The 11,072-nt window shown below is 57.4% G+C and overlaps 5 protein-coding genes across 5 annotated transcripts; 3 read left to right on the top strand and 2 right to left on the bottom strand.

Moving 5' to 3' along the window:
• Window positions 1–332: 332 nt before the first annotated feature.
• Window positions 333–1,364, top strand: KVR01_011248 (uncharacterized protein; the record flags this gene model as incomplete). The annotated part of the gene is made up of 2 exons (XM_044789082.1): window positions 333–767; window positions 834–1,364. The coding sequence occupies 2 exons, from the start codon at window positions 333–335 to the stop codon at window positions 1,362–1,364; spliced, it is 966 nt and encodes a 321-aa protein (XP_044639623.1).
• A 592-nt stretch (window positions 1,365–1,956) lies between these two features.
• KVR01_011222 (uncharacterized protein) lies at window positions 1,957–3,674 on the bottom strand (the record flags this gene model as incomplete). Its single annotated transcript, XM_044790230.1, has 3 exons — window positions 1,957–2,756; window positions 3,004–3,032; window positions 3,229–3,674. The coding sequence occupies 3 exons, from the start codon at window positions 3,672–3,674 to the stop codon at window positions 1,957–1,959; spliced, it is 1,275 nt and encodes a 424-aa protein (XP_044639597.1).
• Window positions 3,675–3,960: 286 nt separating this feature from the next.
• KVR01_011190 (ATP-dependent RNA helicase ECM16) lies at window positions 3,961–7,626 on the bottom strand (the record flags this gene model as incomplete). Its single annotated transcript, XM_044781704.1, has 1 exon — window positions 3,961–7,626. One exon carries the CDS (start codon window positions 7,624–7,626, stop codon window positions 3,961–3,963), a length of 3,666 nt encoding a protein of 1,221 aa, XP_044639565.1.
• A 395-nt stretch (window positions 7,627–8,021) lies between these two features.
• KVR01_011250 (uncharacterized protein) lies at window positions 8,022–9,264 on the top strand. The gene is made up of 2 exons (XM_044788693.1): window positions 8,022–8,301; window positions 8,362–9,264. Exons 1-2 carry the CDS (start codon window positions 8,140–8,142, stop codon window positions 8,653–8,655), a joined length of 456 nt encoding a protein of 151 aa, XP_044639625.1. The 5' UTR covers window positions 8,022–8,139; the 3' UTR covers window positions 8,656–9,264.
• A 309-nt stretch (window positions 9,265–9,573) lies between these two features.
• Window positions 9,574–11,024, top strand: KVR01_011468 (uncharacterized protein). Its single transcript, XM_044793449.1, has 2 exons — window positions 9,574–10,204; window positions 10,278–11,024. Exons 1-2 carry the CDS (start codon window positions 9,863–9,865, stop codon window positions 10,992–10,994), a joined length of 1,059 nt encoding a protein of 352 aa, XP_044639843.1. The 5' UTR covers window positions 9,574–9,862; the 3' UTR covers window positions 10,995–11,024.
• The last annotated feature ends 48 nt before the right edge of the window (window positions 11,025–11,072 follow it).

Raw genomic sequence — 11,072 nt, 5'->3', positions numbered from 1 at the left:
GGGCTGGTGGGGCACAGCTGGGGTAACCCAGGCACCTTGGCCTGCACCTGCCCCCCCCCCCCGGCCCCTGTCGGGCGAGCTTCTTGGAGCTCCAGTTGAACCAAGCGTTCCCAACTTCATCCTCGAGCTCGCATTCAGCCTTTCCACACCTGCCGTGCCCACCACTTGCTATCAGAACTCGTCTGCGCTTTCGAGGCTATTACCACTGCCTTTGAAATCCCTGGTGAAGAGAGGAAGCCACCTTGCTCACATCCGATCGAAAGCATCCTCGGTGACCGCGGAGCAGAACCGACTTCTTGTGTCCCAATCTCGAGGAACGGGCGGCTTTCAAGATGGGCTCCGCGGCGAAGGAGTCCGCCATGGACGAGATCCAGTGGAGGAACCCAGCCTTCATCATGCAGAATGGTCCATTACATACGAATACCGTGCTGCACTACTTCGCGACATCCCCATTCTTCGACCCAACGTCCAACAACAATGTAATCCAGAACCAGGCCATGTACAATGCCAACCTCTTCCACGTACTCGCTACCCGAGAGGCCTTCGAGACTCGTTTGAGGAGTATGCAGGGACTCGAGTACATTGTTGCGGAACAGCCCGCCGAGACTGGCCCGGGCCAGGGAACAGGCGTATGGGTGATCCGCAAGCAGAACAGGCGGAAGAGGCCCGGGCAGGAGGATGAGTTGACGGTGCATAAGGACTATTTCCTGGTGGGAGAGAACCTATACGCTGCGCCGACGTTTGCGGACCTTATGAGCTCCAGAATGGTGGGTTGCAGCCTTCACCCGAGGTGTCCTCCAGACCACGGCATTAACGGACGTATTGTTTTATAGGCAACCGTTTCCACGGCAGTGGGGAAGATCCTGGAGAGTGCCAATAGCATACAGAAGTGGACACCTGCGAAGGGCCATGTCTACGCCAACCCTCAAGTTCCAAGAGCTTCGACCTTGGAGCCAAAAGAGGCAACGCCAATGCCCGAAGCCCCCGGTGCCAAACAAGGCCAACCGCCCGCAAAGACTTCGACAAGGGAGGAGGAGTTGGCGCGCCTGGCCGAGGAATCCTTCCGTATCCACATGAAGTACGGCGGCGACTACATGGATGAGATACCCATCACGGGAGCCCCAGGGAACTTCCATTTCGCATCAACCGGGCGCAACGATAAGCTTGCCGTGCCGAGTGCCCCTCCTGTGGCCCTGAAACCGCCCACACTGGCCCCCCTTAACACGAAGGCTGTCGAGGTCCTCTCTGCGAAGGAGACCAAGAAGACCAAGAGTCCAAGGCCAGGAGGCAGCGCCAAGTCAAAGGAGAGGAGGAAAAGCAAGGGAGGCTCAGGCATAGCTACTGGCACGCCTACCCCATCGTGATTCGGTTGGCTTGCCAGTTCCAGGAAGCTTTCATTTCCTGAAGGGAGTTGTAGGGAGAAGCATACCGAGGTAGGCTGCGTGGCGTTCTGTGTTAAAAGTTTGGTACGATACCCCCGCCTAGAAGCCACAGAGATGGCAGGTGAAATGAGAATGGCACTGGTTTTCCTTTTCGAATATTTCTTATGCCAGCACCACACGTTAATGTTTTCCAATCGAACGCTCGTGGGCAAATCAAATGCTCGGTTCTTGGAACAGACTTGGACGATTTTCGCCGTCACGGTTTTCGATGGATTTTCAACATCCCAGAGTACGTATAGTCACAGCAACATCAGGGGGCCAGGGGTAAGAAAACAAATTGGTGCTTATATGTATCAATTGGTTTCCTGTAACGGTTTTGCAGACATGACTACGCTTCATTTCAGGAGAGCGTGGAACACGGAAAGTGTTCTTCTGCCTTACTAATAACGATAATTCCCAGCAAACAGCAGCACACTCGAGGCGTCCAACTCCAATATCAAGTCTACCATCATTGCATCAAGGACTCTCCTACTTTCCCTGCCACTCCAAGCTTCCCAGGCAAGAGGATGTCCACCTATAAGCTTCCATCGTCACTGTCATCGTCATCATCACTGTCAGCGTAGGGCGGCGGGTATTTCATGTCCACGATCGCCGGGCCACTCGGGCTAACGTATTCGAAAGAGCGCAGCTCATACCTCGGCTTGACGTCTTCCCACTGGTGCAAGGCCGCAAGCTGCTGCATCCTCGTGACATCGGCATCGTCGGCACGACCGGCGGTAACACCCTCAGCTAAAGCGTCACCGGCGGCAGCCGCGTGGCTGCGGTTATACACAAAGGGCATCAGGGTCCCCGGCCTCGCCCAGGAGACGTCAAACGCGTCAAAGTACCCTCTCGGGCGTCCCCCCGGCGGGTTGCGGTAGGCCGCCACGCGCGCGGCCGCGGCCGGGTACAGCGTGTCGACCATCCACCTCGAGGTGGCGGGGACCCGGGCCAGGGGGTTGTCGAGCTCGCTGATCTCGGTCCCCGTGTCCATGAACTCCCACTCGAAGTTGGCCAGCAGGCCGACCAGCTCGTCCGAGTAGTTGGGCACCGAGGCGTCCCGGGCGTTGAGGTCTGCCATCCTGATGTTGTCGGGCCGCCGCGTCAGCCAGTCCGCGGTGCCGACGCCGCCCTCGTCGTAGGGGAGGTGGGCCTGGCACAGCCGGCGGAGGGTGTTGCCCGCGCCGTACGTGTCCTCCCACAGCCGCAGCTCGTTGTTGTCCGGGGTGTCGCCCCCGCACACGTTCAGGGGGAGCATCGTCGGGTCGTCCCCGTCAACCCCCGAGTTTCCGAAGTCGCCCACGACGATCTGGGGCAGCGCGAAGGTCTCCGAACCTGCGGCTGGGGGGCGACCAGGTCCGCGCGGCGGGTAGTTGATAAAAATGTTATTGGGGAACTGAGAGTTTGTTGTCAGACCTGTGGGCGGACACAAGCTGCAGGTACTATCACACAACATCACTCATTGACTTACCAGATCACGATGATATATTGTATTCCAGTTCGCTGGCGCCTGCTGTCCAGGTACATCAGGTTGCTCTCCAAAGTGTAACCATGCGATCACTAGACAAAGCTGCTCTGCTACAAGCCTGTGGAACAGCCGTTAACAAACGTCTATACTGTCGTGGTTGAGTTAGCGAAGATTAGGGGCATTACCATATAAAGTGCTCAGAAACGGCCTGGTTCCTAACATTGTGCGTTTCTATAAAATGACCCAAGTCTCCGCCATTGCAATATCTTTAAGACGATTAGTTGGGGCAAGATACAAAAAAAAAAAAAAAAAGGCGGCCCTGTAGCCAGAATATCTCACTCAAAGTACAGCGAATACGCTGGGTCATTATCGCTATCGTCAGGTGGAGTATAGTACTGCCAGAACTCCAGGGAGTTGAAGAACGGAAACGACGAGTCTAGCACGCCCACCGGGACGGCATTGGGGAACTGGCCGTTGGGAATATGGTCCTGCCACGTCGACACGCGGAGCTCCAGCGGCTCTGGGTACTCTGGCAGGGCTGGGTCGTCGTGCTTCGGCCGCACGAACTTGTGCACGAAGAGCTCGCCCGTCTGGATGGACTGTACGACCTGCACTTGCGACCTCCCGGGGAGCAGTGCGACTAGGAGAAACCCTTTGCTTGCGATGTGTGAGCTGTTGACTATCCTAGGCCACTCTTGGGACACACGAGCCGGATCGTCGGTGCGGGTCTGCGGTGGGAGGAGGACGCCGACGTGCTTGAGGCGTCTTGACCGGGCGGATGACATGGCTGGCGGCCCAACCACATATGATTGCAGAGCTACACGAGCCCGTAGGTATTTTGATTATTGCACACGCATCTCCTATCGAGATGTCCGAGTCCGGAGAGCATGTCAGTATATGTAAGACATAATCCTCCTTTGTCTGTGTCCGTCGTGCTGTTGACCAAGTGCTTCGTTCGTGAGCCGACCCTTTGTCTATACATCCTGACCCCTAAACGGCTTTTCTGTACTCGACACTTATCCCAATTGCTAGAATACAAAGAATTCCGGCGCTATGCCAACCAACCCTTGCCTACTCCACGACCCAGTTGCCCGCAACCCTGCGCTGCGTGACCTTCTTCGCAGGAAGAGGCCACCCCAGGCCGCCCTTGCCCTCCGCATTCAGCGAGGGCACGACCCACACCTCCCGCAGCTTCCCGCCCTCCGTGTTCTCCAGCTTGACCTCCTTGATCGGCTTCCCGTACGAGATCAGCGGCGTGCCCTTGGCCAGCGACGCGAGCTGCCTGCCCGTCACCTCGGTCAGGGTGTGCATCCTCGTGCGGCCGCCGGACGCCTTCTGCAGGTGCGAGTAGATGACGTAGTCCGGGCACTCGTCCGGGCTGAGGTGCGCCATCGGGGACGACGGGTGCAGGTAGACGGCCCTCTCGCCGGGCTCGGCGGCGGCCGGCACCGCCAGCGGCGTCAGGGGCAGGTACGCCACGTCGATGGCCCGCCTGGGCTTCCGCCCCATGTCCAGCGGCGTGGGCGCCTTGTCGTTCCTGATGGCGACCTGGTCGATGAAGCCGGCGGCGACCATCTGCTTCAGGGCGGTGATCTGCTTCGCGGACGGCGCGGGGAGCTTGGCCTGGAACGAGAGGCCCGCGAACGTCGCGATGTTGGTCCGCAGGAGCTCCGTGATCTGCTGCCGGAGCTGGAGTATCTCCTTCAGCGTCTTGTACCGGACGAAGTGCGCCTCGCACCACGCCTCGGTGGGCTCGTGCGCGAACTCCCCCACGACTTGCAGCAGCTTGATGGCATCTGCCTTGTCGTCGAGGAAGCAGAAGTTCTTGTGCACGGCGTTGAACGCGCGCCGGGCATTGGCTTGTCGGGTCTCCGCGAGCACGTCCGCGTTTGTGCGGATGCTGTCCTCGCCGTCCTCCTTGTTGGCGAGTTGTGGGATTGCGTGTGATTCTTGCAGGAATATTTCTGCAGCCGAGAGGCCGGCGACCAGGGCAATGGTGTAATGAATGCAGTCGAATTGGTGGCCGACTAAGAGGATGCGAGAGAAACGGGGCGACAGCGGGAAAATCGACATGGTTCTTCCGATCTGGGTCACCTGCCCGCTGCTGTTGATGGCGGACAGATAATGCAATAGCCTCTCTGCCTGGCGGAGGCTTTGCTTGTCCGGGGGCGTTGGGAACGGGAAGTTGATGACATTCTGTAGGTTCATGGCTTTGAGCTGGAGAACCACACCCTCAATGGGCATTCGCAACAGTTCTGGTTCGGCGAATTCTTGGAAGTCCCTCTCGTACACCGCAGAGGAGTATAACCTGTAGCAGTGGCCAGGCCCTGTACGACCTGCACGTCCAGATCTCTGGCTAGCGCTGGCCTTGCTAATCCAACCAACCTCAAAGCTTTGGACACCAGTCAGGTGATCGTACTTTCTCTCCTTCGATCGCCCGCAATCGAAGACATATCGTATGCCTGGGATGGTCAAACTGGTCTCGGCGACGTTGGTGGCCAAGATGACCAGGCGGGAGCCATCTGGCGGCGGCTCAAAAACGCGCATTTGCTCTTTTGTAGGCAGGAGTGAGTAAAGAGGCAAGACATGCATGCGCTTCGGGCCAGATCCCGTTTCGCCCTCTTCCTCAGGGATCTCAAACTCGGCCTCGTCGTCTTCTTCCTCGTCGCCAGAGACCAGGCCATCGTCGTAGTCCTCAACCTCGCGGTCGTCATCAACCCCGAAGTCTATGTCCTCCGCCTCGATCGATGCCACATTTGCTGGCAATCTTACTTTCGGCCCGGTTGCCGAGTCCATACCAGTAAAAGTTTTCTTCAGTTTCTTCATGAGTTCTGTGATCTCATTTTGACCAGTCATGAACACAAGGATGCCACCGGGCGGAAGCTTCCTGTGGCCTCTGCTTATCTTTTTGAAAGCCTCTTCAACGTAGTCGTGCTGAGTCCTCCGGGAGAAATGAACGGTGACGGGGTACTGCCTGCCTTCCACCTCCAACACAGGAGGAGGGGTTTTGAACAAGGTTGGATTCTGGGTCATATCTTCTATGCGCAGTGTAGCGGACATAATGACCAGTTTCAACGGCTTGATAGTGGGGTCCTCCTGGGAAAGCTCCTTGCGCAGCTTAACCACCCTGCTGAGCATACCCACGAGGATATCAGTGTTGACGCTTCGCTCGTGAGCCTCATCCACGATGATGGCGGAGTATTTCTTGAGTGAAATATCCTGAGCCACTTCTCGGAGTAACACACCATCGGTCATGAATTTGACAGCCGTATTTGGGTCCACCGTGCCTTCGAAACGGATCTGGTATGCCACCTTATCGCAGTGGTCCCCAAGCTCCTGACCCACACGTTTTGACATACTGACAGCTGCAACCCTCCTGGGCTGTGTGACACCGATCAAGCCAGGAGTCGGGCCGTCGCGAGATCCGTATCCCGCTTCGAAGAGAAATTGAGGGACCTGAGTGGTCTTTCCGGATCCTGTTGAACCGCACAGGACGACGATGTCATTGTCGTGAATTGCCTCCATGATCCGCTGCTCCTCGCCAACCACAGGAAGCTTTAGCCGAGCCTCCTGGATGTCAGGAGAGCGTGATACCGTAACGCTGTAGGCCTTTCGGTCCACATTCTTTGTTGGCAGCAGCTCGCGGGGCAATGGGTCTTCCTCGAGCGGGCGGGGAGTGAAATTGGCGGGTTTTGGCATGTCAAGTACTTGGGCCACAGGTGTGTACCCCATGGCCTCATTCCGCTGTTGGTGAGCCCACTGCTTGAAAGCGGAGGAGCGTTGCTTCCGTTTGGATTGCTGCTCCTCTTCATCTTCTTCTGAATCGTCTGAATCATCGTTGGACCCTTCATCGCTGCTGTCTTCGCTGCCACCCTCAGATTCCGACCCTTCTGATCCGGATTTCGATTCTTCATCGGAAGCCTCTTGCTCTGATTCATCACTGCCACTGCCACTGCCACTGCCACTGGCTGACTCTCCTGCCCCATCGTCGGAGCTGAATCCGTTCCAAGCATCGTCATCGTCCTCGGACTCCTCTTCGACCGGTTCTGGTTCAACAGGCTGGGGAATGGCTACTTTGGACTTGACGCCACCCCTCTTTTGCCGCTTCGCCAGCTTGGGGCGTCCATCTTCACCAAGGTCCAGCGGTCGCTTGAGGCCGGAACCCACGCCACTCGTAGGAGGCACAGGCGCAGGTGCAGCCGCAGGCGATGCTGTCTGTGGCGGCGGTGGTGGGTTGGGTGCCGCGGTCCTCACTGGAGGCTCATCCTGGGCTGCATCACTCTCATCGTCGCTCTCCTCTGCCGCAGCCCGGCGTGCCTGATACAGTAGCTTCTCGTTGGCGTCCTTGTTGATCCCGGCCTGGCTCTCCCTCAGGGCTCTTGCCAGGGCCTCGCGGGTGGTCTCGCGATTGTGGCCGAGTGAGCGACTGCTCGCGAAAAGGCTGGTGTCTACCTTTGTCTCAGCGAGCTTGGCGAGGAGTTCTCTGTTTTCGTCCTTCTTGAGCTTGTTCTCGATGTACTTGTCGAGACGCTTTGACTTTTTGCCGCTGACTTTGACGCCCTGGTTTTTCAGCTCCTCGCGCATGCGGGCCTTGCGCTCCTTCTTCTCCTGGATGTGCTCAGGAAGAATCTCCTCGGCATTTGCTGTGTCGTCGCTTTTGCTATCTCGGTTCTGGTTGCGAGCAAGATTCCGGTCTCGCTGTTTCCTTGGTTTCGATACGTGCTTTTTTGCCGCCATTTTGTCCCAATGTTGCGGTGTTTTTGAGATATCTTCAGAAATCTCGGCCGGTTGACTGCTTCGCAGTGTCTCTCTCACATGAGAAGGCGATGAAATCTTAGACTCCAGAAAGTTTTTTGTGGGTCTACACTACTAGCGCGGCTAGTGGAGTCAGGGTGTGTGCCGCTGAACTTACAGTGCGGCCGCCCACTAAGTACCTAGGTACCTATACCCGGGCACCAGGTACGGATAGATAGCCTTCCACTGGAGAGCTTCACCTGTGTGGTGGCCGGCAGAGCGGTTCAGCACTCATGTGGAGCACTGGGCCCTTAAAGCGAGACCCAGGAGTGCGGGCGGGCCGACATTTAGCGGGGTTGGGCTCGGGCTGCCAACCCCGGCTCAAGCTTCCTTCCAGGCTCAGTATTTGGTCGCAGCCTAGTACTTCAGTCCTCTGTCACTGTTGACTACTAAGTAAACAACATCCCGTCACTTATCCTGGGCAGTACCTTCGCTCCACAAAGACGCAATTCCAAGATGGCGTCGACTACAAGCTCTGACGTCCGGGAGGAGCCTTTTCCAGCGCCCTCGAAACTGGCAAACGGGACAGTCAACGGCGTGCCAACTCAGGTCTCGTGCACCAATTTCGCCGACAAGATCCTGCTCACCATCTCGCAAGAGGGCCGCCTGTCGCAATGGGTAGGTTGTTACCCCAGCCATCGATCACATGGAATTCAAGTACTGATGATAAATTCTCAGGTCCAAGTACCGCTTGCCGCCCCGTCTCCGGCCCTCGTTGACATGGCCATGCCAAGGGCCGAGCTGTCGGCGCTTCCCTCTCTTCACCTGACCCCCAAGACTCTTCTTGGTGGCGGGGGACAGGACAGGGAGACTATGGGCCAGCTGTACGCCGCTCAGATCGCCAGCCACCTGGCTCTAAGGAACCCTGATGACCGAAGGACGCTCTTGGTGGGCCTGGGCATCACCAAGTTTGACGACCAGAGCCGTGAGGCCTTCTTCGATCTCCTTGAGTTGGTCACCCAAGCCCTGTGATCGCGGAGAACTTGGGTCGAATGAGGCCCCAGCGAGAAAATGGAAAGGAGAAGACGACGGTCGTTCCCAGCACGCAATGTTGACTGCCGAATGCCACCAAATGCATCATGGGCTTGCCTCACGGCTGAAGCATTGTGGTTGCCTCACCGTCTCTAAACATCGCGCATTGGAATCACTGTGGCCACTATATGACTTATACAAGGGTCATCGACTCTGCCACCTTTTTCGGCACCAAACAAGCAGTAAGGCTTAGCCATCAAACCACACCGGACGCCTTCACGTCTCACACCCACCGCAGCGGTTGGAACCCCGAGAACATTTGGGGAAATTGTGGTCGGGCCGAGCTGAACTTTTTAACACGCCGTGAAAGTGGTTGAAATAGATGTAGGCAACCATTGGTGATGGTCATCAAGGTGTATGACACGGCTCGTGGCTGCAACCATGTTCATCCTGAACAATGTCGAGGACCTCGCCCGGTTGCCAGAAAGCTCGGGTATCTGAGAACGTGCCGTTCCTCGCCGCGCCGAAGGGTGACGAGTGCCATTGAGGTTGTAAGAAAGAATTAGACAGATAATATTGACCCATGTGACCACTAAGGGACAACCGAAGGGGAGAGTGGCCTGATGAGAACCGACAGTTCTAAGTGCAGCAATTTCGACGCCAGGGCATTCGTTGTTTGAAAAGCCAATTTGCGACTTGAAATGGGGAGATGATACCTTGGAACGTGCTGGACTCTTATGATGCCTTTTTACTATCCGTGAGTACCTAGGTAGTAACAAAACCTACCGAACCAGAGGCCATCCTGTGTATCACGATATATGCATGCTATTCTGAAGTCCTCTACAATGCTACAGTATGGCCGAAAGTACATCAGTCTGTTCATGTACTCCGCATTGACGAAGAACTACTGGGGAAGTACTGAGCCACAAACGAGCGTCTAAGTATACGTTCTGAATCTGGATGCTGCGTGTTGTGTAGTATTATTTTTTCCTTGGGGGAGGGGGCGGGCGGCTAGGGTGGGCCGTAGGCCTTCTGAACCACAGTGAATCCGGAGCTGGTCTCGGTGACCGACCTACTAGTCTAGTGAGGCCAGAGTTTGCGTGAAAACTACATAAGGGGGCAACAAAAGCGTATTATAAGTGCGTCACTACTCGACCAACACCCAGTCACTTCGAATTCTCATGAGCAGGGGATTCAACAGCCTGAGATGCCACCACGCCCGCCCCGGCCTCTATCAGGCCTGACCAGCCGGCATTTCATGCTCCCGGCGCAGAGGTTCTACAGCGCGGGCGCGAGGGCGCCAGCCTTCCCGACGGTGCCGGCCTGCCCGGCGCCGACATGCGAGTGCGCCGCGACGCCCGCGATGCCGGCAGGGCTCGAGATCGACCACAAGGGCAAGCTGAACGGCCTCATCTCAAGCTACAGCGAGCAGGTGCTCGTGTGCACGGGCGAGGACGACTGGCCGTCGCGCATCGAGGAGGACAGCAGCGGCGACAACCTGGCCGCGGACCTCAAGGAGCTCTTTGGCCGCGGGGGTGTCTACAGTGACGTGAGTCGGACCGCCCCTGTGGGCTGTGCGATCGCTGGCTAACGGTAAGTCTCCTTGTCGTTGCGCCTCGCAGCCCTTCCACAACATCTCCGTCCTCAACTCGTCCTTCGCGTCGTCTGCGCCCAGGAGGGCCGAGCTCGTCACGACGTCGGTCTACCTGCTGCCCAGCTTCAAGTACGTGCCCTTCCTGCCGAGGGTGTCCTTCGACAGCGTCGAGGCGCTTGCCAAGGGCTTCCTGCTGCCGGAGAAGCTGCACTCTGCGCACGATGGCTTGTCGCCGATACATCGCGACCGCCTGACGCGCAAGCCCATGTATGGCCAGCTGCTCCACGGTGTCAGGGACGTCGAGGACATCCTGGTCCTCATCTGTGGCCACGGCGGGAGGGACATGAGGTGTGGGGTGATGGGCCCCGTGCTCAGGAGTGAGTTTGAGACCCAGCTGGCGAGGCAGGGCGTCGACGTGCTGCGCGGACCTGTTGAAATCGACGGCCCGGGTGAAGCTGCGGCCATCACGGGAGCTGTTGGAACTCCGGCCCCGGCGGCACGGGTCGGCCTGATATCTCATATTGGCGGTCACAAGTTTGCTGGGAACATCATCGTCTACCTGCCGCCGTCCATGAAGACGGCCAGCGGGGAGAAGCACCCGCTTGCCGGACATGGCATATGGTACGGTCGGGTTGAACCACAGCACGTCGAGGGCATCATCGCGGAAACAATTGGCCAAGGCCGAGTCATTGAGAATATGTTCCGAGGCGGGATCAAACAAGACCGAACCATCTTGAGATTATAGACTTAGAAGAAATAATACGGAACGCCGTGACTTGGAGTGCTGCCGTGGCCGTAAAATACGCAACGTAACTTTCAATCC

This window comes from Diaporthe batatas (genome assembly GCF_019321695.1).
Source record: "Diaporthe batatas strain CRI 302-4 chromosome Unknown Contig00015, whole genome shotgun sequence".
NCBI classification, from domain to species: domain Eukaryota; kingdom Fungi; phylum Ascomycota; class Sordariomycetes; order Diaporthales; family Diaporthaceae; genus Diaporthe; species Diaporthe batatas.
Note: the sequence above shows the minus strand (reverse complement) of the source record. Positions and strands in the feature narration are given on the sequence as shown.